Source organism: Python bivittatus, unplaced genomic scaffold (genome assembly GCF_059951505.1).
Source record: "Python bivittatus isolate LINGU-HERP-01145 unplaced genomic scaffold, Pbiv_v1 ctg000580_np1212, whole genome shotgun sequence".
NCBI lineage: Eukaryota > Metazoa > Chordata > Lepidosauria > Squamata > Pythonidae > Python > Python bivittatus.
Genome location: NW_028277087.1, coordinates 9,839,527 through 9,864,786, shown reverse-complemented (window position 1 = coordinate 9,864,786; position 25,260 = coordinate 9,839,527). Strand labels below are relative to the sequence as shown.

At 43.7% G+C, this 25,260-nt stretch overlaps 1 protein-coding gene across 4 annotated transcripts in view; it reads left to right on the top strand.

The window, feature by feature from the left end:
* SSBP4 (single stranded DNA binding protein 4) overlaps positions 1-25,260 on the top strand; it is a 47,493-nt gene that overhangs the window by 7,868 nt on the left and 14,365 nt on the right. For all 4 annotated transcript variants that reach the window (XM_015889644.3, XM_007437174.3, XM_007437176.3 and 1 more), the window contains exons 2-7: positions 2,392-2,464; positions 4,183-4,244; positions 10,967-11,051; positions 16,302-16,391; positions 17,040-17,123; positions 21,446-21,505. In XM_015889644.3, the coding sequence (XP_015745130.2) occupies positions 2,392-2,464; positions 4,183-4,244; positions 10,967-11,051; positions 16,302-16,391; positions 17,040-17,123; positions 21,446-21,505 (454 nt within the window). The remainder of the gene's footprint in view (positions 1-2,391; positions 2,465-4,182; positions 4,245-10,966; positions 11,052-16,301; positions 16,392-17,039; positions 17,124-21,445; positions 21,506-25,260) is intronic.

Here is a 25,260-nt window from a genome sequence, read left to right as displayed (position 1 = left end):
TGCAAAAAATTGTTGGTCATCGTTATAGTGCCTGTGCAAAAGGCACTAGGCTGGCTTGAGCCAGGATAGGTCAGAGGGGCAACTGTAGGGGGGGGAACCAAGATGGCGACTGCATGATAGAAGCCCCACCCTGTTTATATGTGTCAATAAAAGGGGAGGGGCTTTGGCCACACAGCTGCAGCCACTGTCATTTTTGTCCCCGCCCCCCATAAATGCTCCTGGGAAGTCACCTGCCGATCCGGTGCCAGGTGGCTGAAGTATCCAAGGGCTCTCCCAGAGATATTCGGAGTGGTCACCTTGGACAGCATCTCAGTCTGTTAGGCTGCGGCTTTAGTTGGGTTTTCTTGTGGGTAAAGTGTAAAAATAAAGGGAGTGGCTTAATTGAAATCAGAGCCAGTGGGGGGCAGAGGGAGGGAGTTTAGCTCCACATACCTCCTACGGTCACAACAGACTGCAAACGAAATAGAGAGGCTTAAACAGTTTTTTCCTTGGGGCTCTTCTTGACTGCAGTCACAGCCACCATCTTGACTTCTTTGACTTCACTGCGGACACCTCTGGCGCCAGACGCCAATGCCAGTTTCGTACTTTAACTATGCATCGTGGGAAAAATTTCACTAGATTTAGCATTAAGAGAGTGGGTGAAAAATGTCCACTCTCTCCTCCTGAAGTCTGACCGCCGTTAGGCTATCTCTGAAATTTCGCTGCTGCTTTGTCTTTTTCCTGAAGTTTCTGTGTCGCAAGCTTCTCTCATTATGGAATTTCTCCTAGATCATCTTGGTGACAGGGTAAGGCCAGCAAAAGAAAGACTGGGTTAAAAAGAACCATTAAACCAGTAACTAAAACAAAGAAAAAAGAAAAGTTGTAGCATATATAAACACATATGTAATCTTATAGAGAAATACAAAAACTTTAAATGTATTCAGTTTCTCTGGCCAAAATGACAATTTTTCAGATGAAGTAATCTACTATGGAAAAACTTGTATACTATGGACAATAAATGACGACCAGATTTAGATGAATTTGTCCTTAGAGTATTTCAAAGCTCTCTATTTTTTACCTAAAACAATTTTCCATACCTTTATATAATACTCATCCTAGGAAAGATGTATTTTACTTTTCTGATGTTTTGCAATATCAAACCTGGCAGCTAACACAGGAAGTGAATCAATTTCTTATACTGCATTAATTTATATGTGCTAGAAAAAAAAATAAATGAACAGTAGGATTCATTATGAAAGATTGGTGATTTTCCCAATTTCTTCAAAAATTTTCAGCTGCAAGGACTAACTAATTAGACATTGCTACCAAAGATAGTAATATGTGCCAATTTGTTTACAATCCAACCAGTACAATCTGGAAATATTACAATTAATGTTGAAATACTATGCAAAGTGTAATACTGCCTATGGATTATCTTTAGGTCAATTCCTAACGAATTGCTGAAATAGATTTAAAATAAATTTATGTCACAAAGTGTTCCAGTGAGTCAGGAAGTTCAAATCTCAGCATTCTACCAGAATATTTTTAAACTTTCAAGAGAATCTGTTGTGTTTAATATAACTATTTCATATAACATTAATGAGATACTTTGAATGAAGTCAATATATACCATTCTTCAAGCTGTTCTTGGTGTTGATTGAAGATACTTTACAAAGGATTGATTGGGCTTGATTCATTTGAAACCAGGTTGGTACTTGTGACAGTTTCTTTTGCAAAATATATTTAGAATTTGCAGGATTTCCATCTATAATTAAATCTCTAATTCTATATAATCCTCCTTATTCCTATTCCTTATACTGACAAATTTATCCTTGTGCTTAAAAAAATAATATCAGAAAACGGTAGAAGAGGTGTTAGTAGCAGACTAACATTGCCCCGGTGCAGATTATTCAGTCACTTAAATGGAAAAGCAGATGTCAAAATCCACATGGAAATATGGTACAGGAAGTGGGTCAGATAGGAAGTCATCAAGGGCTGCGTATGCATAATGCTAAGAGCCACAGACTTCAGTATGATGTGTGAACTCAGAAGATTGCTTTAATTGAGCCAAGATGGTATATTGAAAGAAGTAGTAACGGTGGCTACTAGCCTTCACTGCTGAAAATGGCACCTCTACTTCCCCAGGCAATTCTACCTTTGACTTCAGTGCTGGGCAATGTAGATTTTTTTTCACTTGCAAGCTTCCTAAAAGCCCTGGTTGGTTGGAGTTTGTCTGCAGAATTGATGGAGCAAAATAATCCAAAAATAACCATGATGGGGAAGATGCTGTTAATTCTTTGCTACCAAAGTCTCCAGGAGTGCTCAGGGAGGACACAGACAATTGTTTGGGTGTGTTAGTGGGGAAGAGTTCCTAAATAAGTAAAGTACTTGAAATTCTGCTTCTTCCCTCAGGTTGGCACTGTACGTGTACGAATATCTCCTTCATGTTGGGGCCCAGAAATCTGCACAGACCTTCCTCTCAGAGGTAAGAAGAGGAAGCAAAGCCAGGGGAGGGTGTGTAAGCAGAGGGAGGAATATCCATTGACACACCTTGCTTTAGATTTGATCATTGTAGATTGGATATATTTTCTTTAAAACTGGAAGTTCTGCAGAGAGGGTTCTGATAAATGACAAAACAATACAAAGTTTGGAGGTACTTCCTTTCATACAAAGTTTGTAATCCCTTTTTTAATATTTTTCAACACAAGCCAGAGGCCATCATAGTGTGATGTGTAGTGATTAAAATAAAACATCAAGTTTCCCTTGAGTAGTTTTCTTGGTAGTATTAGGGAAGTGATTTGACGTTGCCTTCTTTGGGAATGTTGCTTTGACATTCCAATTTACCTCTCAGTGTTATATTTCCTGGTGGTCTCCCATCCATTACTAAGCAAGTCAAACCTTTTTTACTTGTCAAGGTGTCATGCCACGCATGGCCAATTAGCTGGGCCAATTTAAACATACTTTTCCATTTTCTTATTTTCTCCTAGTTACATATTTTATACAAGGAATTCCTTTGTTGTCTTTAAAGCATCCCTCTGGGGATGGGAGAAAGACAAATCTGAATAAAATGTTAAAACAGGAATATATAATTGAAAGGTACCAGATGACAGGGCCATGTAAAATGAATTGTTCTTCTGTTTGCTCCATTTTACCTTTTTGATTCAAGTCTCTCAGAAGCACAGTTCGCGCTATTACTACTACAAAATCTTAATAACGCTGAATTTGCAATCTAAAGGGCGATCCCCTTGGGCAAAGGGCAAATTCACAAATAAGCTGGGAGAAAAATATCCCTTGGGAATCTAATGCAGTTACAGCTTAATAACGCAGTTAGTGATCCAAAGGGAAGAATTTTCCAAGGAGAGAATTCTGATCCGGTGCTTCCACACCCACAGTGTTGTGGACCAGATGCTAGAGTTTGCCATGTGGAAGATCGTAAGAATAGCTCTGTTGGATCAAGCCAAGGTCCACTGTAGTCATGCAGTGTGTTTCTCATAGAGGCCAACCAGGTGCTCCTAAGCAGGAGATGGAGACATACACACTCCTGCTGTTGTTTTCTTGCAGTAGGAGCTTGGAGATATATTGCCCCCAGCCGGGAGGGAACATTGAATAATTAAGACCAATAGCCCTCGATAGGCCTGTCCTCCATGAATTTATTCAGTCCAGGTCAATCTTCAGTCTTCAAGGTTAGTGGCCATCTCTCTCTCATAGAGTAACAAATTCTATTCCTTTTCTGCCTGCCTCCTTTCCCACTGCCAGGTAGGTCACAGTGTCTGACCTGGTTATTAGTTGGATGGGAGACTGCTGAGAAATCCTAGGCTGAAGGCTACATGTGGAATTAAAAAAAAAAAAAAAAGCCAGAAGGTGTCAATCAATGGCAAATCACTTTCCTATTGCTGCCAAAAAATCTACATGAATGTGTGTATGAAGCTACTAGGAGTTGGGCTCTACTCAAAAGTGGCTTACTTAATTTTTTTTCTGTTGGTACTCTAAACCTTGTTGGGGCTTCCCAAGTTGGCTTCATCTTAAACATGCTTTTGCAATCTAATGCTTTCTAATTATGTTAGGACTGTAACTTCCAGAATTCTCTCATTTGGCTGGGCTGGCTAAGAATTCTGGGTGTTGTAGTTCTACCACATTTGGAGGTGCTAAATTGGGGAAAGCTGGTCTTATCCATTTAATTGGTACTTTGTTGCCTCTCCCCAGATCCGGTGGGAAAAGAACATTACTCTGGGAGAACCACCTGGCTTCCTTCACTCCTGGTGGTGGTGAGTAGCGTTCACATCATTCTCAATGGGATGGTGGGTGGAATGCATTGTCTGGATGGATATTCCCTGGATTATTCACTGTCAGCCTTTCCAAATGTGATGCTCTCCAGGTGTCTCGACTTCACCTCCCAGAATCCCTAGCCAACCTGTCTGGAAAGCACAGATTGGGGAAGGCAGGTCTGTGAATATAGGAAGCTGTTTCCTACCAACTCAGCTCACCAATTCTGTTATTGGCTACTCTGAATGATGGAGGTTTTCCAGGATCTTGGACCAGAGGGTTTTTTTCCATTACGTGCTGGTTGATATCTTTTTAAGAGGATATGCTGTCAGATATTGAACCCAGAATTTGTCTCAGATAAAGGATGTGTTGCACTCACTGAACAAGTTTCCTTTCCTTTTTGGTGATACTACTGGCATTTGAGAACAAGGATTTACAATTGAAGAGGCACCCATGAACAGATCAGGGCCAACAGACATCCACCCTGTCCTGCTTCTCGGAATGCACTGGTAGTCTTCACTTACTGACTGCAGTTGGGACTGGCAACTCCGTTGCTAAGCAACACGGTTGTAAGTGAAATGTCATGTGACTGTGCCAGACTTATGATGTCAGTTCCACTGTAGTCATTAAGTGAATTACCACAAGTTGTGAAGTGCACCATCACATGACCGCGACTTGCAACTTACTGCTGACTTCCCCATTGACTTTGCTTGTCGGAAGCTGGCAGTGAAGTTCACAAATGGCAGTCATGTGACTGTCAGCTCCGTTGTAACTTTGAACAGTTGCTGAACAAGGCAGTCAGTAAGTGAGGACTACCTCGCTTTATTTTTTCTACTTTATTCTCACATTTCTTGGACCAAAAAATACATATGTGTAAGGTGTCCTGAAACTATTTGGGATATATTCAGTACAGATACCTGCAGAAATACATAAATTAGAGCTGGGCTCAAGAGCCAGTTTGGTATAGTGTTAAGGTGCTAGGCTTGCAACCAGGACCCGAATTCTAGTTCTCCCTTATGAAATCTAGCTGGATGACTTTGGGTCAATCGTTCCCTCAGCCCAGCTCACCTCACAGGGTAGTTGTGTGGAAGACAGGAGGTAGGAACATTAAATATGTACACTGCCATGAGTTGACCAAATTAAAAATCTAATAAGAAAGAAAGAAAGAATCAGCATCCTGAGAGTATCTGCATTCTTTAAAAAACGAAAACAAAAATAGAGCAAGTTTTAACTTACTAGTCCTTAATGCAGTTTGAAATAGAGCATGTGGCAAAAACTTGAGGAGTTGGGATGATGGCAGAAGAGATGCCGAATTTCATATAACTTAGGTGGATTGTGGAATCCCCCTGTACATATACACAGACACAAACATACAGGCCTACCACACCCATCCTTATTTTCTGCCTTCTGCAGGAGTTTGTTGGCAGAGAAAATAGGGTGGAGAAAGTTCCCAGAAGGTAGGGAAATTTGGATACCCTTAGAAAAGGCGTTGACTTGGGAAGGGTGTGTGTGTGTGTCTCTTCTGGATTTTTGCTCCGTCTTTCAGTCCCAACCTTAAAAGTAGCCCCCCCCAACTCTTGTTGTTGGCTTCAGGCACAACTGGAACACATTCAAGAGCTTTCCCCCCTCAGTGCGCACTCCTTCCCGGAAACCCCCCTGTCCTTTGCGGCGTCTGGCTCCAGCTTCCACACATGGATGTGATTTGGTGGAATCCAGAGGCAGAATATTCCAGGGACCTAACTAGGGGGTGGCGGCAATGGAGATCTGGCTTGATAAGTGTCTCCCCCCCACACCCCTTGGCTCTTATCACATGGAAAGGGCCTGGAAAGGGGGAGGGAACCCCGTGCAGTGGGGAAGACAGAGTCTGGAGGGCATGATGGATGAAGTGCCGTGCATCCCCCTCTCCCGCTACGCTGACTCCCCCTGCCCGAGTCTCAAAACTTGGCTGGCTCTACAGTTTTAGACGGATGGGCCTGTTTGGAGCATCTGCCTTCTTCCAGCCGCCTTCCCTCCCACCCTTCCCTCCACCGCATCCCTTTCTTTTTTCAAGGAGGGTGATTTTGTTTTATTATGTACACTATCATGCTGCAGCTACACTTTCCTTTTCTCTCTCTCCATCCTTCTCATTTTTAAAAAACATACACACTCCCTTTCTTTGTTTCTCCTCTCCTCTCCTTCCCCATGCCCTTTCTTTTAACATAGTCACTCTGTTTTCTTAGCCTTCCTCTCTGTTTCTCTCTGAATCTTCCTTTCTGGTGACACATTTCTCCACTGCCCTTCATGAGAATCAGATTTTGGGATCAGGGACAATAAAGCAATAGGATTTGGCAGCATAATGGTATAATAAGAGACAGTTCATTAAAAGTGTCAAAAATACAGAAATGTATTATATACTGTTGAAATGACTAGATTTTCCTTTATCTGCCTAATGTCATATGGATTGCAAGATATTTATCTTGCCTTTCTTTCTCCTTGCATTTAATTTATGCGTATCTGTTGTTTGGGGCAAAGTATATACAGTACTTTGGTTTGGGGGATTAAGCATTGCCAATTAAATACTTACACACAAAGACACATGCACATACATAGGCACGCACACACACACGTGTGTCTGTGTATATGATATAGCTAACAAAATATAGTTTTATTATATGCTGAGTCTTGATTGGCAGTTCCTCAATCATTGATTCTCTGTCCAAGAATATTTATATTTTCTCTTTATCTTTCTCTCTCTCTCTCCCCCCCATTGATTCTAGTTAGGTTCAAAGGGGAAATCAGCTACAGAAGTGAAGTTCAGGTAGTCCTCGTTTAGTGACTGCCTCATTTAGCAACTGTTCACAGTTATAACGGTGATGAAAAAGTAACTTTGTGACCAACCATCACATTTACGATCTTTGCAGGTCTGTAAAGGAAAGGAAAACTTAAGTAAGATTATAAGCCCAGTTACACTTTCACTTAGCGACTGCTTTGCTTAATGACCAAATCGCCGGTCTCAATTGTGGTCGCTAAACAAGGACTACCTGTATGTCTTCACACCATTCAGGAAGGTTGAGATCCCAAAGCTGCTTCTGTTGTGTCTTCGGAGCACTTAATGCTGCTCTGTAGAGCAAAGTGGCATCACATATATATACAGACACGTTTTGTGTTATGCATGTCTGCCTGTCTGTCTGTCTTAAAGACTTTGTGGAGCAACACCAGGATATTTGGGCAACACCTTGCTAGAATTGAACCTGCCTGTCCAGTGTGGTCCTCAAGAGAGGACCTGTTGCAGGACTGCCTTCCTTCAAGGCACATGCCTTATTGACCAGGTGACAGAGCTTCTCAGTGGTGGCCCCTGCATTATGAAATACTCTCCCTCAGTGGTACAGATGACCCTGAACTTGCTGGTGTTTTGTAAACAAGTAAAAATAATTTCATTTCAGTACGTTTGGCCTTTAGATTAGATTAGTTTAAAGCCTTACAGATGTCTTTGGATTATATTCTTTTAATTGTTTATATTTAATTTGCATTTTTTGCTTTGTCCTTATTGTATCCTGCCCAGAGAATCAGGACTGGCTCAAATGATAAATATTGTAAAATGAATAACATTTTTTTCCCCCAAGAGAACATGGGACTAAAGGCAGGCATAGAAATCCCCTTTTCCTGCTTGCAGTTTTATCAATTATCATTAGCAACATTAGCTTCTGGGTGATAACCCCAAAATTCCTCTTACCCCCCACCCCAGGTCATTATCAGCGAGGGCTGAGCTTTCAGGATATCCTATCATTTAGGTTATTGTGATCCTTGTAATAAGAAATGGAGAAAGGTCTCTTCCTTCTAGCAAAGGCAATCTCATTTGGTATACGAAATTACAAGTTACTGCATACACTACTTTGTCATTTTGGTCATGAACAAATTTATTTCAGGGCAAGTATTTGCTTCAGCAGAATCCCAGCAAAAAGGCCGACAGCCTGGGAAACAAAACCCTGCAAAATTCAGTGAGGCTCAGCTCTGAGGCTCAGCTCAGAGTAACAGCCAGATAATCTGGGGCTCGTTTACCAGGAAGTAAGCTCAGGTAAATGTAATGGGGCTTCCCAGACAAAGTATATGCCAACCACCCCCACCGTATTTGGATAATAGAGCTATTTTTCAAGATTAGAAGCAGGACTGATTTTATTTGCCGCTGCAGAGTAGGGTGATAATGCTTGCCCGGCACATTGCTTTGCTCTTGGACATCTGCTCCTCTTCACCTTTCTGTTTCAGAAGTGGTTCAAAATCTCATTCTGGAGTGCCCCCCAAATTACCTGCTCACAGTGACATTTACAAAAACAGAATGGCTGGCTCACACAAATCCTTGAACCCTAAGTGCAGGTTAGCAAAACACATGTTTGCGTAACATACAGTCCCCAAACAAGATGATGGCTCAGTGTGTCGGCCTGTCATACAACATGCTAAGACAGTTGCTGGGTTTTGCCACAATAGGCTGCAGTTACAACTGGCCCAGCCCTGTTTTACCCCCTTTTGGTGTATTTTGTGAACTAGCAAAAGCAAGTCTCTCTGGGCCTTCTAATTTTACGACAAGAATCATGGGCAAAGTGAAGCCTCTGTGTGTGTGAATCTACAGATACATATGCCTGATGGTGAGAAAGAAATTCCAGGTCTGTGGCTAATTCTCTTTGTCCCTCTAAACATTCTTGGCAACTCTGAATTCTTGGCAGACACTACGGGGATAGTTCGGCTCCCTTCTCCCTCTCCCCCCCCCCCGCCAAGACTTTGCAGAAAGACCACAAGGGGAGAGGCCCCACGCAGCCGCCGAGATCATGTGACTCCTCTCCCATGGGGCCAGGGGACTGCTTCCCAGAAACCCAACAAGCAGCCTGATTTATTGGAGGCTGAAGCAAGCAAGAAGATCCAGGCTGCTGGGCTTAACCCTTCAGAAGCTAGACGGAGAAGGTCAAATGCATGTTAAGTGGAAGTTTGGTCACTGGAGGGCTTGGGCAACTGTCCAGCTGCAAAAAGACAGGTCCTCCCACAAAGATAGACCCTTGCTTTGTTAGCGTTACGGTGGGAGCCGGTGGTGCCCTCCTGACCTCGCTCAGGAATTTTGATACCAAATAGGTTTGGTTGATTTTAGTGTCCTTTGCAAACCTACCTGATCTGTTGGATTGCAAGGTGAAGTTGGGAAAGATAAACGAGAGTGTAGCCAAAGGGAGGGATGAAATCGCATTTCGTTCTCTTAACAGTAGCTGACTGCCCAGCTTCTGCATCTGGAAGCTAAGGGCAGCTGCCAGTGCCTTATGCCAGCCCCTGCCCCGGAATTCTTCTCCTGGCATTCTGATGTGAGATGGAGAGCAGTCTTTTCTAGGCGGAGGGCTGTAGGTCCCCTCTGAAAAGCACTCAGTGAAGCCAGGGCAGAAACTAAATCAGCTTTCACTTTATTTAAAATTAAATGTAAGTAATAATATTTTCTGGCCATTCATTTAATTATTCTGTCCTCCTGTTGCATTAAAAATTACAGTTTGATACTAATTCTGGTGTAGCTCCAGGGACTCAAACTCTGCCTTCTGCTACAGAATCAGCAGTTGGGTTTTTTTTACCTTGCTCTAGAAGACCCCAAAACTACCATCTACTCTGGGGAGAAGCATCAGTTTATGAGTGTCCCATCAGAAAGCACTACATTTTCTGGAACGGGGTCGTCTGTAGGGGTTGTCAAAAAAGTCAAGATGGTGGCTGTGCCCTCATAATTGAAGCCCTGTTCCTTTTTTATGTACATCATGATTGCCATCTTGACTTTTTTGTCCCTTCCAGTGGATGCCCCTGACCTGGAATTAACCACAATTCTCAGTCTAGTTGACTACATTCTCAAAAAACTCTTAACCAGATCAGTTAAAGCATTTAGCATTTAAACCACACGTTGAGCTTGGTTAGGTTTAACTTTTGTAAGATAGTATATTGTGTGAGTCAGTCCACTTGCTTAGGTTGGTCCACTATTCTGGGTGAAGCGAGAAAACAGATTATATAGGAAGTGGTATATACCTATATTGAGGATTTGGCATTGTGGGAGGAGAGCTGTTAGTGTGTGGTAGCCGAAAATCAGGAGTCTGGTTAGACTAACAGGTTTTGTTTTAATAAAATATGTTGGTCTGAAAAGGTGGTACCAAACTCCTTCAGATTTAAGGAAGTTGTATAAACTTTGTATTTGCAGGCATGAGCCTGGGGAAAGATAATCCCTGTTGCATTGCCTGTAATTACAAACGCTTGTGTGCTCACGTGGGTCAGCCAGCCCTGGTTAGCTGATAATCTTGGTTGGGTTCCATTGCTCATGCAGAAGATCCACATTAAGCCCTTGGCATTTCAGTTAAAGATGCTAGAAGAAGCTGCTCTTCCTGGGACCTAAATCAGCATTCTTGGTCAGAGCTGGGTAGATCAATAGATCTGTGAAAGCAGATGTTCTACGTGCCAAAGGTCCAGATGTGGTTTCTAGGATCTCCAGTTAAGTTATAACACATAGTTTTCTCTAACACATAGTTTTCCAGAACTTCTACTTTCAACAGTTCCGCCATAGCCAGGGAACCTGAAAGATCTAATTTGGCAACATCTGGAGGATCATAGGTTGCGCTAAATAAATTTGGATACAAAAAAATCATAGCTTGACTTTCTTTTATCGTGACATCCTCCTCCCAGAGGTCCCAAGATCCACCTTAATGATCCCTCCCTTTCTCTTTCTTCCCTTGCTATCCCATAGTGTGTTTTGGGACCTGTACTGTGCAGCACCTGATCGGCGAGAGACCTGTGAGCACTCGAGTGAGGCCAAAGCTTTCCATGATTATGTGAGTACAGTGTCTGTGTAGCTGATGCAGATCACTTGTATGGTCATTCAGATGCTGTGTGCTTTGGACTTTGGAGAGCCTCCTGGATGAGACCAAAGCATTGTACAGTCCAGCACTTTTTCTCATAGCGTCTGATTAGATGTCAGTATCCCACAAGCAGTAAATGAAAACCCATAGATGTTTTTATTTAATCACCAGCAATTTGCATTTTGAGAGCTAGAGTGCCTCTGAGCATACAGATTCCATAATTGGTAAATAGCTACCAATAGATCTTTGTTTCCCGCATATGGAAGTATCACACAGGCAGCAAATGCGTGGCACCTGTTCTCAAATCTGCCTGTAAACCTTTTCTGGAGATTCCTAGAACGGTCTCGTATTCCCCATGTTTTTTCAGCCACATGTAGCATGTCTTAGCAAAAGCAATTTTTAAAATTTTTCTTTATGTTAAAGAAGCAATTCTATTTTGGCAGGTTGATCAGCAAGTGCTCAATGCAGGCTGTGATCAATATTAGAATTAGTAAAAATTTCATGTTCAGAGGCAGTCTACATCTTTTTTGGGGGGGGGGTGCTTTCGGGTCAGTCTTGACTCCTGGCAACTGCCTGGACAAATCCTTGCAGTTTTCTTGGCAAGATTTCAGAAATGATTGCCAGCGCCTTCTTCCTACATATAAATACCAGATATGAAGGGATAAGTAGTAGAGATAGGTTGTCCCATGGTGCCCGTTCATGGGCCAGCTGGTGTATGAATGGCTCTTATTCATTACGTCAAATTGAACCTCCATGTTCAGAGATAGTATAGAGTACTTAAATACGACTTGCTTGTGAGGTTTTGAACGTTTTGGTCTCTTTTTGGAAAGGTTTTAAATAGTAGTCTCTAAGGTACTTTGATTTTATGGAGATAGGATTTGAGTCAGGGGAAGGACTGACTGCTATAGTGCCAGTAGAGGAGAGTCATTTTATTAAGAGTGAAATGCAGTTATTTCATTGTCGATATTCAGCTCTTCTATAATACTCTGTATCTAAGGAAGAAAAAGAACAGAACAGCCCCTAATTAGAGGCTAAGCTAAGCAGGCATTATTAAATACATTATTAAACACAGGTTTAGCTCCCAAGACCTAGAAGATAAACAGACACTAATAAAACCAAAGAATTTAAAGGGATCCAATTATTTATTTATTTTAATCCATAATTGGATTCATTAAGGTATAACATTTTGATTCAGTTAGTGGGAAATGAGAAATGAAAACACTCTGTTTAAATAAAAATGCACCAAAATATGTTTGCATTAAAATTCAGTCGAACAGTCTATAAAATGGGGGGGGGGAGGAGAGAGGAAGGGAAGAAGAGAAATTACATTTTAATTTTCTAGATTCAAACCCTCTTCTGTTATTCCTTCTTCTTCTCCCTCTCTCTGCCCCCCCCACATCGCTCCCCTGGAGAATATGCTTTGGATCCTTTGTGAGCGAGAAATTGCCTAAGAGGAGTCATGCGGCGTTTGCTTCTGCTGCTTTCCTTGCTAGGTGGCCACGCGGTGCTGTACCGCACATCCAGCATCCTTCCCTGCCTGTTTCCATGGGAACCGCATTCTTTTTGGACCACCTTTCCTCTGACACATGCTGAGGCCAGCAGCCCTCAGCCCTGCCCACCTCTCCCTCTGCCCACAGGCCAGCAGGGGTTAACGTCCTAGATGTTGCCCACAAACTGGCCGTGTGCCGCTTATATCAATATTTCAGGTAGCGCTGCAGGAGCTCTGTTCGCAGCAAACGACTAATGTTCTGTGATGGAGATCCCTCCCATGCTCATCAACCTGGATGATGTGGTGGCTGTAGAGTGCAGTGGGTGACTGAGTTTCCCAGCTCACCCTTCCAACCTGGCCCCTAAATTAATCTGGGGAAAGGTTACAATATGCACTATGTGTGATATAAAAGGTAAGGTGCTGGATGACAAATGGGAAAACCCAGATTTTAAATCTGCCCTCAGCCCTGGAAGTTCACTGGGGGGCTTTGGATAGGCACCCTCAGCCCCACCTACATTGTTTTGTGGGGATAAAGTGAAGGCAGATCCCCAGGTATCTTGCCTTCAGCTCCTGGACAAAGTGGGATATAACTCTAATGAATTATTGTTCCTGCTAATAGCCAAGCCAAATCAGATCTGCTCCTTCCTGCATTATCAATATGATGTTTAAGAGGTTCCAAGAATTTCCTTGCTATGTAAAATAATGCACAGTTTTTATATTCATAAAGATTGGGTCTGGAAGGACCAGCTGTTTCGAAAGCCTGCTTATGAAATCTTGCAGGATTTGGGGCAAGAACATTTGTCAGCCTCACAAGATTCTGGCCATTTGTGTAGGTGTGTTTTAAGCTCACACACCATGATTCAAGCTCATACAGTGTTACTTAAAAACCAGAAAAGGTTTTCAGTTTCTGGATTAGTATGTGTAGACCAGGGTTTCTCAACCTTGGTGACTTTAAGACGTGTGGACTTCAACTCCCATTCAGTATAAGCTGGCTAGAGAATTCTGGGAGTTGAAGTCCACACGTCTTAAAGTTGCCAAGGTTGAGAAACTTTCATGTAGACTAATTATTACGGTTTATAGATCATGGTCTATGGCATAGCATGATTTGTGAACTGAAATTATTTGATTTATTCAGTAACTGTGATTAAGCAAATCACTTAGGGCCAGCAGAGCAAGCTCATCATGTGTGTATAGCCAAAGAGAGGCTACATCTCCATCTGCCTCTGAATAAAGCCTTGGTTGAGCTGAGCTAAAATCTTGGTGACTTCACAGCAATCTATCTGTAACTTTTATTTATTTATTCATCATATTTATATAGTCACCCATCTCACAAATGTAACTTTCTTAGCAATGGTACAGAAGTAATTTGTCGTTGTCTTCTTCCAGTATTTTTTTTCAGCATCCCAGCCTGGTATTTCCTAGAGCAGTGTTTCCCAGCAACTTTAAGATGTATAAGGCTTCCCATTTAAGTGTTAACCCTAGTTAAGGTTAGGGTAAGTTCAAGCCCAGACACAGCTGGCCAGATGCTGCCACACGGTGGGACCTACCACCAAATAAAGAGGAAGTCTTCTGGTCAGGCTCAGCTTCTGGTGTCCTTGTGGACATGTTGATATAGTTTCCATGTCTACAACATGGAAGTGATTTGCCATTGACGTCTTATTTGGACTTCCCAGTCTGATCTACTGAATTAAATAACAGGAGATTAGTTTGGTGCTTTCATATCCTCCTGGTCAGTTTCTTGGAACCATCTAACGGCCACAGTTGGAAGTAGCTTCCTGTTCCAGTGGTTAAGTTTTTACTCTGATCCAGCATTCCCAGCTTGGTACTCTCCTGATGGGTTGAGTCTCCAGTCTGCAAAATTCCCAGTCCGTGAGTTGCACAGTGAAGGCTGGCTCCTGGCACCATCTTTGTTTGGAGCCCAGAGGCATTCTTAGAAAATAATAAAAATGGTGGACAGCTGCTGATTAGCCCCAGATCAAGCATGGAGATCGACTAGGGAATGGGGTAGACATCCTACAAGACTAGGCGATTTGGTGGATGACAAAGCTCTGTCTTTTCATTTTTGGTGGACTATGTCAGGAGCGTCAGCAGTGGATATGGGTCAGAAAAATCAAGATGGTGGCCTTGGCCGTGCAATCAAAGCCCCGCCCCTTTCTGACACACCTCTTCCCACTCTCCGAGCCAATGTCCCTGTTGTCACTCTATTTTTTGGTGTTGTCTCCCCTTTCTGTGGTTGGCTTAATTGCTTGGATATTTATGTCACATTTTTCGTGCTAGGCTTCTGGATTTATGATTTATCTGAGTACTGCCAACGGGTGTCCATAGGAAGGGGGGTCAAAAAAGTCAAGATGGCACACCCACAACCATGTGATCAAAGTCCTGCCCTTCTTACATGCAGGTAAAAAGAGGTTGGCTTCAATTGCATGATTGTGGCTGCCATCCCCCTTTCCTATGGACATGCTGGCTGACAGTTTATCCTTTCAGAAATGGATATGGGGGCTCTTTTTGAAGGGGACACATGTGTGATACGATATTTTGTACTCAGTTCCCACCTCTGCCTCGATTTTAATTTCTTGCCTGAATTCCTTGCCTTTGAGCCTCAGTGGGTGTTGGGGGAAGTGGGTGTTTTCTGACTGACTTTATCCCCGTGGCATGCATTTGGTGGATGTATTAATGCCAGCTTTCAAGCAGCCATTTTGTGAGAGTGCCTACGAGGCCTTTCCAAAGTTCAAACTATACCCGGGCTTGGAAAGATGATAGTCTCCTGAAATTCTGGGACGTCATTCTGGCCACGAAGGGGAGATTATAAAAAGATTAAGCCCTTTGGAAGGGGAAGAACTCTAAGTAAATGAGATGGAGCTCCGCATATGAAGCACCTCAAGGGAGAATTGTTCTCTGTCTGTCTGGCTTCTCCAGCTTGGCCTATTTTGGGCTTGCTGGGATGACAGCTAGTTCCAGCCAACAAGGCCATATTGGCTGGCATCCGGGGAGCTGCGGTCCCAACATGTCTGGAGGGCACCAGGTTGCAGACATTAGTTCTCTGCTGTCTAAATCCACATTCTCTGCCAAAGATTGTGCCTGTCCTTCTCTGTTTTCTCATATAAGGGATAGGTTGTACAGCTGTGGGGCAGGGAAGGCAGCCAAGCGCTATTTTGAACTCTGACTTGGTTTTTCCTTGTTCTCTAAGCCAATCCCAACCTCCCCAGCTTGGAGGAAGCACTAAATTATTTGGAAATGGCAGCAGGGAGCAAAAATCCCGGGGCCGTCTCCTCTGCCTGCCTTTCGAAGCAACAGCAGCCGCGTTGAATATTGTGTTCTAGCTGGCCTCCTGTGGAGATGGGGGGGCTGCAGTCCTTCACTACCCCCCTCTAAATTAAAACCACTTGGAGTGGAGACAATGCGTGAGGGGCCAGGCCGGAAAAAAGGCAGAAAATTCCTGCCGTCTTAACAGCTCCCCCTGGAGCCAAGTTGGCTCCCAATGAATGCCTGCCTTGAATCAGAAAATGCAGCTCTGCCGTTCGCTCACTCCGCAGTGCACAGATCCCACAAGTATCAGCTCTGGCTGTCGTGGCCCAGAAAGTCCTGCAAAATAACTTCAAGCCCACTGTTTGCAGATCTCTTCTCTGCTGCCTGAGCCTCGGGCCTGCTGGAGTGGCTGGATGTGGTGGCCCAGCATGGTCTGGGCAGGCAAAACATGGAGCCCCTCAATCCGACCTCTTCCCCTCTCTCCACAGAGCTCTGCAGCTACAACCAGTCCTGTGATGGCCAACCTGCCGCCCAATGATGGCATCCCCAGCGGACCTCTATTGTCAGGTTTTTTTCAGGTGGGAACAGACTGAAGTTGGGAAAGGGGGGCTGCTGAACCCTAAGTATCCTGCAGAACTTGTCTTCATCTTGGTAGAGCCTCCATGTTCAAAGGCAGTCTCCCTCTGAAGCTGTCGGGAGCCTGGCAGGGAAAGACTGCCTTCCTAAGAATGTGATGCTGAATGAGACAGGCTCTTGATGTGATCTAGCCGGGCTCTTGTACTTCTAAACAGAGGCAGTCCTAGATCTGCCCTGCTAGATATCAGTCTAGGGACAAGAGGAGGAGGAGGAGGAGGGGTGTTTGAACTTAGTTCCCCTTGCATCCACAGTAGAAGCTCATTTGCTAATGGATCCCCTGTACCATTAGGGCAGTGTTGTCCAAACTTGGCCACTTTAAGATGAGTGGACTTCAACTCCCAGAATTCCCCAGCCAGCCATGCTGGCTGGGGAATTCTGGGAGTTGAAGTCCACTCATCTTAAAGTGGCCAAGTTTGGACAACACTGCATTAGGGAGTGATCCCTAATGCTTTTCCCTCTCCTGTGGTCCCAGGCTTAAGCTTGCATCCCTGTTGCTTGGATTTCTGCAAAAATCACTGTGGAACAGGAGGAGTCTTGAGCAATAAGCCTCCCCCGTCTCCCCATAATTGCATTTCTGCTTCTTCCCTAAGGGACCACCTGGCTCCCAGCCATCGCTACATGCTCAAGCTCCTCTGCACAACCCCAGTGCGGCAATGATGGGACCACATAATCAGGTAAGACCAGAGAAAGGCAGCCGTTTACAATGACCCCGCTTTGCTCTACTATCTGACCTGGTCCCTTCCCCCACTTTTGAGCCGTTGGCGTCTTACGTTTTGCTCATTCTAGTGCCAACTCATCGAGCCTTTGGGAATGTGTGCAACCGGCTGTTTTCACCCATTCCCCCATGCCGAAAGCCAAACTGATAGTGTAGTACTATTGCCGTCTACTCGCAAGGAAGCCCTGTTGTGTGTGTGGGGATTTCCTCCAAGAAAATACATGGTTGTGTTTTTAGTTTAGCCTGCTGTGTGAACCCAGGCATTGTATAGTATGTATATCATTTAGCTGCCTGCATAAATTCATCCAATGGTTTAGTGCAGTGTTTCTCAACCTTGGCAACTTTAAGCTGTGTGGACTTCAACTCCCAGAATTCCCCAGCCAGCCATGCTTCCTTGAATTCCTGTTTCCTTTGCCTGGATTTGGTTTCTTCTATAAATAGAAGGAGCCTTTGTATTCACATGGAAGTAAATTTTAATTATGTCACCAGATGGGTTTGGGTTTTTTGCCCCCCCCACCACATAGTTTGAAAACAGAAACAAAACTACACCGCTGTCCCTTGGCGATTGGCAGGATTGAGGTACCAGCCTGGGCTTACTCCATCTTCCCCGTCAAGGATTTTCTCCTCTTTGTCAGAAAGAACAATTTGAAAAAGAACGTGTGTGTGTGTGTGCAGGGAGGGAACGTCCTCAGCTGGTGGTTTCTGTAAGATAGCAGAGGAATGTTACCAGGGGAAGCATATCTTGTACTGAAGTTTGAAGCTATTGACGTATGAATGGTTTGGAACTTCTGCAATCCTGTGATTATTGTTGAAACTGTATGCAAAATCCTATATAAAGCCCCCCCCCCCCATCCTGTTGAGACTGGTGCTTGCTTTTGGGAGATATCCCACTTGCACCTTTCTTCTGCGCAGAAGAAACTTTTGCAGTCTCTACTCTTGGGGTGTGTTGATTGGCTGTTTGCATGCCGGGCCAACGAACTCATTTCAGGGACAAGAAGATCAAAAGGAACAAAAAAGGACCTTGGGGTTCCATGTGACCTGCAGGTTGTGGGCTGTCCACTTCTGCTATAAGGTGTTCAGTGTATTTAACATGGTGGCTGGTTCATGAAGCACACTAGAGGCATGAGCAATGGGGAGACAGGAGGGCAAACTGGTGGATGCGATCATGGATTAAAGCCCTGCCCATTTCTGTGACTGTCAGCATCATACATGTGTACAGAGAGGTGGGGCTTCAATCCATGGTTGCACCTGCCGTTTTGGGCCACTGTTGCAAATGGGCCAACAGTGCATTAAACTTGGGTTACTAAAACACAATCCCTGTGTTTCCATAGCATGCAGCGCTCTAATAAATGAATCCCGCTATGGCTTAACGCGATGGCTTGGTTCACAATACATGGTTGTCCCCAACATCTTTTCCTTTGCTCTAAGATAATGGTTTTTTTTTAATAATATTTTATTGAAATTTTAAAGTTACAAAGTTAAAAGTTAGAAATGAAAAAGAAAATTGGAAATACAAATTATAAGGAAAAGGAAAAGTGAGATAAAGAAAAAGAAAAAAGATAGGAAAAATAGATAACTTCCAATCTATCTCTGGTCTTAGGAATAATAAAAATATCATAGGTGCTAGTTTTTAATACATTAAATAGGAATAATTCTTTGTCAAAACATATCCCATTACATTTATAATCTAATCTTCAAATCCCCATGTAAGCTTCACCCCACCTGCATTTTGCAAATAGTCCATCAGTGGTTTCCATTCTTTAAGGTAATAGATAATAGTTGATGTCCCATGATATAGTGAACCAGATTGCAGAACCCTGTTTTAGTCACTCTGGTATATTGCGTGAACCCAACCTCTTCCACATGTTCTTCTTACAGTGAGGGGTCTGCAGGTGGTCCTTGGTGCAGGTGCCAAAACAGAAGAAAATGCAGGTAGTTCTTGACCTATGACCATTTGGTCAGCGACCATTCCAAGTTAGGATGGTGGTGAACAAATGATGGTCTATCTTGGAGTTCCAGCTGTCCCAGCACCCCAACAGTCATGTGATTGCGATCTGGGTGCTTGGTAACTCGTTCACACGTACAACTAGTTGCCAAGTGCCCTGCAGTCATGTGATCACCATTCTCAACCTTCCGTCCTGGCTTCCCCAGAAAGTCAATGGGGGAAGCCAGCAGGGAAGGTCACAAATCTCTGGGATAAGTCTCTCCCAGCCCCTCTGTGCTTACACTGTGCTGGATACTTGTGCACACCCACGCGCCTCCCCCCAACCTGCACGGCATCTCTCGTGCACTCCTCGCACCTTCCTTGGAACGCATGGTGCCTCTCACACACCCTCCCTGACCCACACAGTGTCTTTCATGCACCCTTGTGCATCCTCCCCACGCTGCACCACAACTCTCATGCACTCTTGCGCACCCTCTCCACATCCACCGCACCTTTCACGCACCCTCTCCAATCCTCCATGCACCCCCTCACTCCCTCTCCCACCCAGCTAGTAGCCACTTACCTGCCTGCAGGCCTGAAACTTACAAATTCCTGGTGGCTTCCCCATTCACTTGGTTGTAGGAAACTTGCAGGAAGTTGCCTTGCCTAACGACTGTGAGATTCGGTTTATGATGGCAACAAGGACTGCAGGTCACTAAGCGTTGCAGTCACGCTTTACGACCACATTGCTTAGCAACAGAAATTCTTGCCCCAATTGCTGTCGTAAATCAAGGACTACCTGTACTTTTGAAATAGTAAGAATCTTGCATAATTGCCTAATTCCTTGCTTGAAATCTCATGAGGTTTGTGGGGGAGGAGTTGCCCCAAATCTCACAAGTTTTCAAGTAATACCAAAATCTTGCAAGATTGGTAAAATTGCACCATTTTGGCCATTTGGGATTTGATTTGATTTGAACCTTCAAGTCATTATTGATTCCTGGTGACTGCCTGTACTAGTCTCTGCAGATTTCTTGGCAAGATGTTGGAAGTGGCCTTCTTCTTCCTAGGGCTGAAACAGAATGATTGGCCCAAGGTCCCTCAGCTGGCTTTGGGCCTAAGGTGGGACTAGAATTCACAGTCTCCCAGTTTCTAGCCCAGTGCCTTAACCACCACATCAAATTAATTTGTATTTAATTCTGGAGCCTTCTGATGCCATTTGGATGGAGGATTATATTGTATATGTGTGGTATTCGCAAATGCTGCATTCCCAACCCTGATCTGCAAGGCGGTTCTCAAAAGCTTTTGATGACAATGAAGTGGTCTACGTAAGGGAAAGGTTGGGAACTGCTGCCATACAGCAACTGTATAAGATAAGACAATATCACTACCCTCATGTTGCCAGTGGGAGCACTGCAGCTGAAAAAGACAGCTTCAGACTATCTCCAAAGTTGTCAGTGTTGAACTTAGCAAGGCAGGAATTGGGACGGCTGGGAACCGAGCAGAACTATCCAGGTAGTTGTAATTGATAAAGCAGAGAAAAAGGTGTCTGCCAGTCCCTTGCAAAGATGCTCTTTGTCTCATTTAGATGGCTCTGGCTGCAATAAAGGAATGTTATATTCAAGTCAAGTTCTAGATTTCCCATGGGTGCACAGAGAGAATTATTACAGGCATCGGAAGGCAACCTTGACCCGTGTTCCTGACATAGGGAAATTAAAATGAGTTACAGCCATTAATAACTTCATCTCTTAGTACTCAGTGCAGTTCTTCAGGAAACAGTGGTCAACATGTGACCATCCCAATGTTACTGAACCAGAACTCCCAGCATCCCCCATGGTACTGTCTGAGATTCCTGAAAATTGTTGTGCAGCAACCTCTGGAGGGCCAGAAATTTCCCACGCCAAAAATCCAGTTGAACTGAGAAGAACTTACTTTTTACTGAAAATGCCCAGAATTGGGGAAAAGCTATAGCTCAATGGGAGAGTATAGTATAGGTTTTGCATGCAAGAAGACCTGCCTTAAACTGCAGCATCCCCAGGTTGGCTGAGGAGGCATTTGGAAGCCTGGAGACTGCTTACCAGTCACTGGATTCAGTGATAAGAAGCTTGGGATGTTCTGTATCCCGTTAGCCTGCTTCGTGCCATGCTGGCTGGGGAATTCTGGGAGTTGAAGTCCACACGTCTTAAAGTTGCAAAGGTTAAGAAACACTGCTTTATATTAACTCTCATGAAGATATGTAGGGTGAATCCAATCCAGTTTGCATTGGTTGGGGTTGACCCTCCCCAAAGCATGGATACGTGTGAGTCCTTCTGCAATTTACTAAGTTTGGAACTGCTCACCTCTCTTTTACTCACCTGCAGCCATTCCTGCCTTCGCGCTTCCCTGGTGGGCTCCGTCCTTCCGTTCGAATGCCAAGCCAGGTAAGTTCTTCCGTAGGCTATTTTTGGTAGTTCAGCTCTCCTTTTTAATTTACAAAAGTAGAGATCTGGTGTCCTGTCATATTGTCTAGCATTTGTGTAGCTTTTCCATTAGTCAGTGGTAGCTGTTAGCAAATGGCTAAGTTGATCGTTTCCATTAGAAGATTATCTTCATTTCCTCTTTCATCTTAAGATAATTTAATTTCCAGGACCTTCTAGTATCTAGTTTTCAGTTACTTCTACTTTCCACCTTGTACTTCCTCTGACTGTCCATCCGGCCATCTGTGATGATATGGCACAGCAGTTCCCCCAAAGCATCTGATAAATTAGCCCCATGCTAGGAAGCCTGAATAAATGGAATTTTGTTTTCTCAAACCCTTTCCTGGATAATTCTATTTATACAATGGTACAACTGATGAAAACGAACCCACATTTTAAAAATTCCACAGGAGTTGTTAGAAAGGTGGGTTTAGACACTAGATAATTCTTCATTTGCTGGATAGACCTGGGACATCAGAAATAGTGTGTTGTCTTATATTAGGCAAAATAATATTCCCTCCAATGAGGCTGACTTCCATGCATCCTCCATATTCTGAGGATAGTGCTAAGAAAGAAAAGAGGAGGAAGAGCAAGGAGAGCTTGCCTTTCAACATGTGAGGGGTATTCTAAGCCTTTGGTGGATAAAGTTGGACTCTGACTGGACAAGTCCTGTTGAGGTGATGGAAGTGTGGTGTTATGGCAATGTTGTCCATGGCTGGCTGGGGAATTCTGGGAGTTGAAGTCCACTCATCTTAAAGTGGCCAAGTTTGGACAACACTGTGTTATGGTTATCTGGGGTGTCCATGAATTAGTATTTGCTTTGCTGAGAGAGTGGTTAGTACCACCTGCCTGGAAGGAGGCAGTAGTCCTCCACCTCCTCAAGAAGCCTTCATTGGACTTGACATTCCTGGGCAATTTTTATTTAGTCTCCAACTTTCCCTCTTTAGGGAAGGTGGTTGAGTAGGTGGTTGAGCTGCAGTTTTGGGGAGTCCTGGAGGAAATAGATTATCTAAACCCTACCATTCTGGTTTCAAACTAGGACATTATACTGAGGCAATATTTTTATATATACATAGACACACACACATATACATATACATATACATTTGTCACCACCCATCTCGTTGAATGACCCTGGGTGGTTTACAAAACAGATAAAATCAATTAAAATTGCAAAATTACAATAATAAATAGAAAATAAATAGATGTCCTGTCATATTGCAGTTGCTCAGGGAGCATCATCAAGGTGCTAGCCACCCTCAGGATTGGGTAAGGTTGTTATCACCCCACACAAGTAGGCAGAGCCAGGTCTTTAATTCTCTCCAGAAGGCCAGTAGGGTAGGGGCCTGCCCCACCTCTGGGGGGAGAATGTTCCAAAAGGGCAGACCCTCCTGGGTCCTGTCAGCCAACATTCTCTTGCTTACAGGATCCACAACATGCCCTCTCTGCTTGACCGTGGGAGGGGTTGATGTGACAGGGGTGAGATGGTTCCTCAGGTAACCTGGACCCATGCCATATAACATTGGTTGCACTTCTTGATGACTTCTGGCAGAGCTGGGATGTGGGTAATGCAACTCCCCTGGTTCTTGTTGACCTCTCAGCAGATTTTGTTATCAATCATGGTATCCTTCTGGACTGCCTACAGAAAGTAGGAGTGGGAGTATGGTGTTGCATGGTTCTCCTTTCTCTGTTGTCAGGTTCAGTCAGTATTGAGGGGGGAAGAGATCAAACTAGAGGCCCTTGATGTGAAGCACATCAAGGCTGGATGCTCCAGCTCCTCCTGTTTAACATTTACATGAAACAACTCGGTCAAGTCATCCCTCAGTTTGGGATCAGGTGTCATCATTATGCAGATGGTGCCCATTTGTATATTTTCACCCTGGGCCAACCAGGTGATGCTCTCAAGGTCTTGTCCCAGTGTCTGGAGTCTGTGTGGGTCTGGATGGAGAGGAACAGGCTCAAGCTTACCTCTGACAAGACCCAGTGGCAATAGGTATGGGGACTGCTGAAGTCTGGAGATGTTCCACCTTTAGTACTGGATCGGGTTGTACACACCTTTGGGACTGGTGTGTAATTTAGGGATCGTCTTGGACTCACAGCTCCTGCCCAAGGAGTAGGTAGCAAGTGGCAGCTGTGATCAGGACAACCTTCACACAGAGGTCTACCAATCAACTTACCTACATAACTGTCTGTCTCCTGTTCTCCCTTTTCTCCACTCATATCTGGATTCCAAGATCTATGCTAGCTTGCTTCCATAATGCTCTTCCCAAACATACCCCCCTCCAAATGTATTGACAGCACCAGGTAGAGGATGGCCACTCTAGCATGTGGCTCTGGGGCCTCAAGTTCTCCATTCCTGTTACAGAGCTCCATTCCTGCTCTAATATTTGCCAAAGGCTGTATTGAAGCCTGCTTAAACGCCTGTCCTGAAAAGGTAAAGAGAATTCCAAAGTGAGATGCTGTGACCAAGAAGTGGCCTTAGCAATGGGTGCAGGAAAGGAATTCTTTTTATCACAGGGTATAGATTAGGATATATTTGTGAACAGGTTCTACAAGTGACCACTTTTGAAGCTCTTTGTTGCTTTAAAGATCTCTTAGATGATAAGTCAGTGGAATGGTAGCCAGTATATAAGAGTTGAATGAAAACTAATGCCTCCACCTTTGTAACTTTGGGATATTTTAACAAATGAAACAGGAAAATAATCTTTGAAATTAGCTGTTTTGTTACTTGTAATTTACTCCTCCACGTAATCATCACAAGTTGCTACACACTTCTGCCAATGATGGATAAGCTTCTAAAACCATCAGAAAAGAACTCCATACTTTGTCTCTTCAACCAGATCCTAACAGTCCTTTCCACCTTTTCATGTAGAGAAACATATGCCCATATGCCTTACCCATCTACAATACAATTTAGACCTGGCACCATGAGACTTTCACCTTTCCCTAAAATTGAAGGAATACCTTCACGGGCATATGTTTGACTCAACATGAGAGAAGGAATGAAATTGAAAATGAAAAAAGAAAATGGAAATGGAAATAGAAATAGAAATAGAAATAGAAAAGGAGAAGGAGAAGGAGAAGGAAAAGAAAGATTATAAAGAAGTGGCTTCCGATCTTCTTGACAGCAGTTATAGATACATTTCTACTTTGCGATCTGTCTATCATAATTTCCTTCTTTCCATAAGCTACCCTTTCTAATCTTCAAGCCCATAAATCATAAGTTCATTTTTCTCTTTCTTCAACAAAAAGTCCATAAGGGGTACAACAATTTTAGTTCTTGAAGCTTTCATCTCTTTGTCAGCAACCCATCTTGCACAAACCATATGATACTGAAGAACATAAATAATGTGACCCACGTGTCCCTGTGAAATGCCAAGCTTGGCAGCAGTTTTCCTTTGAGTGAGTGATCTGCCAATTGTCCTTAGTTCATCAACCTTTCTCAGGTTAAACTGTCACGGGTCATCTACTTTGTTTTTGATCATGCAAATCAGCTCTTCCCAGTTTGTAATATGTAAATTTTTTGGCTCAGCAATCCACAGTGCTCACATCAACACAGCCATCACCATAAACAACTTGCATTTAGCAGTGAATTTCAGTTAGAGGGACTCCTTCATCAGTCAAAAATTCAGTCATGGTGCACATTGATGAGTACTCCCTGAAGGCAGTCATTTCACAAACGATAGCAACATAACTTTTTCTCACAGCAATTTCCTGCC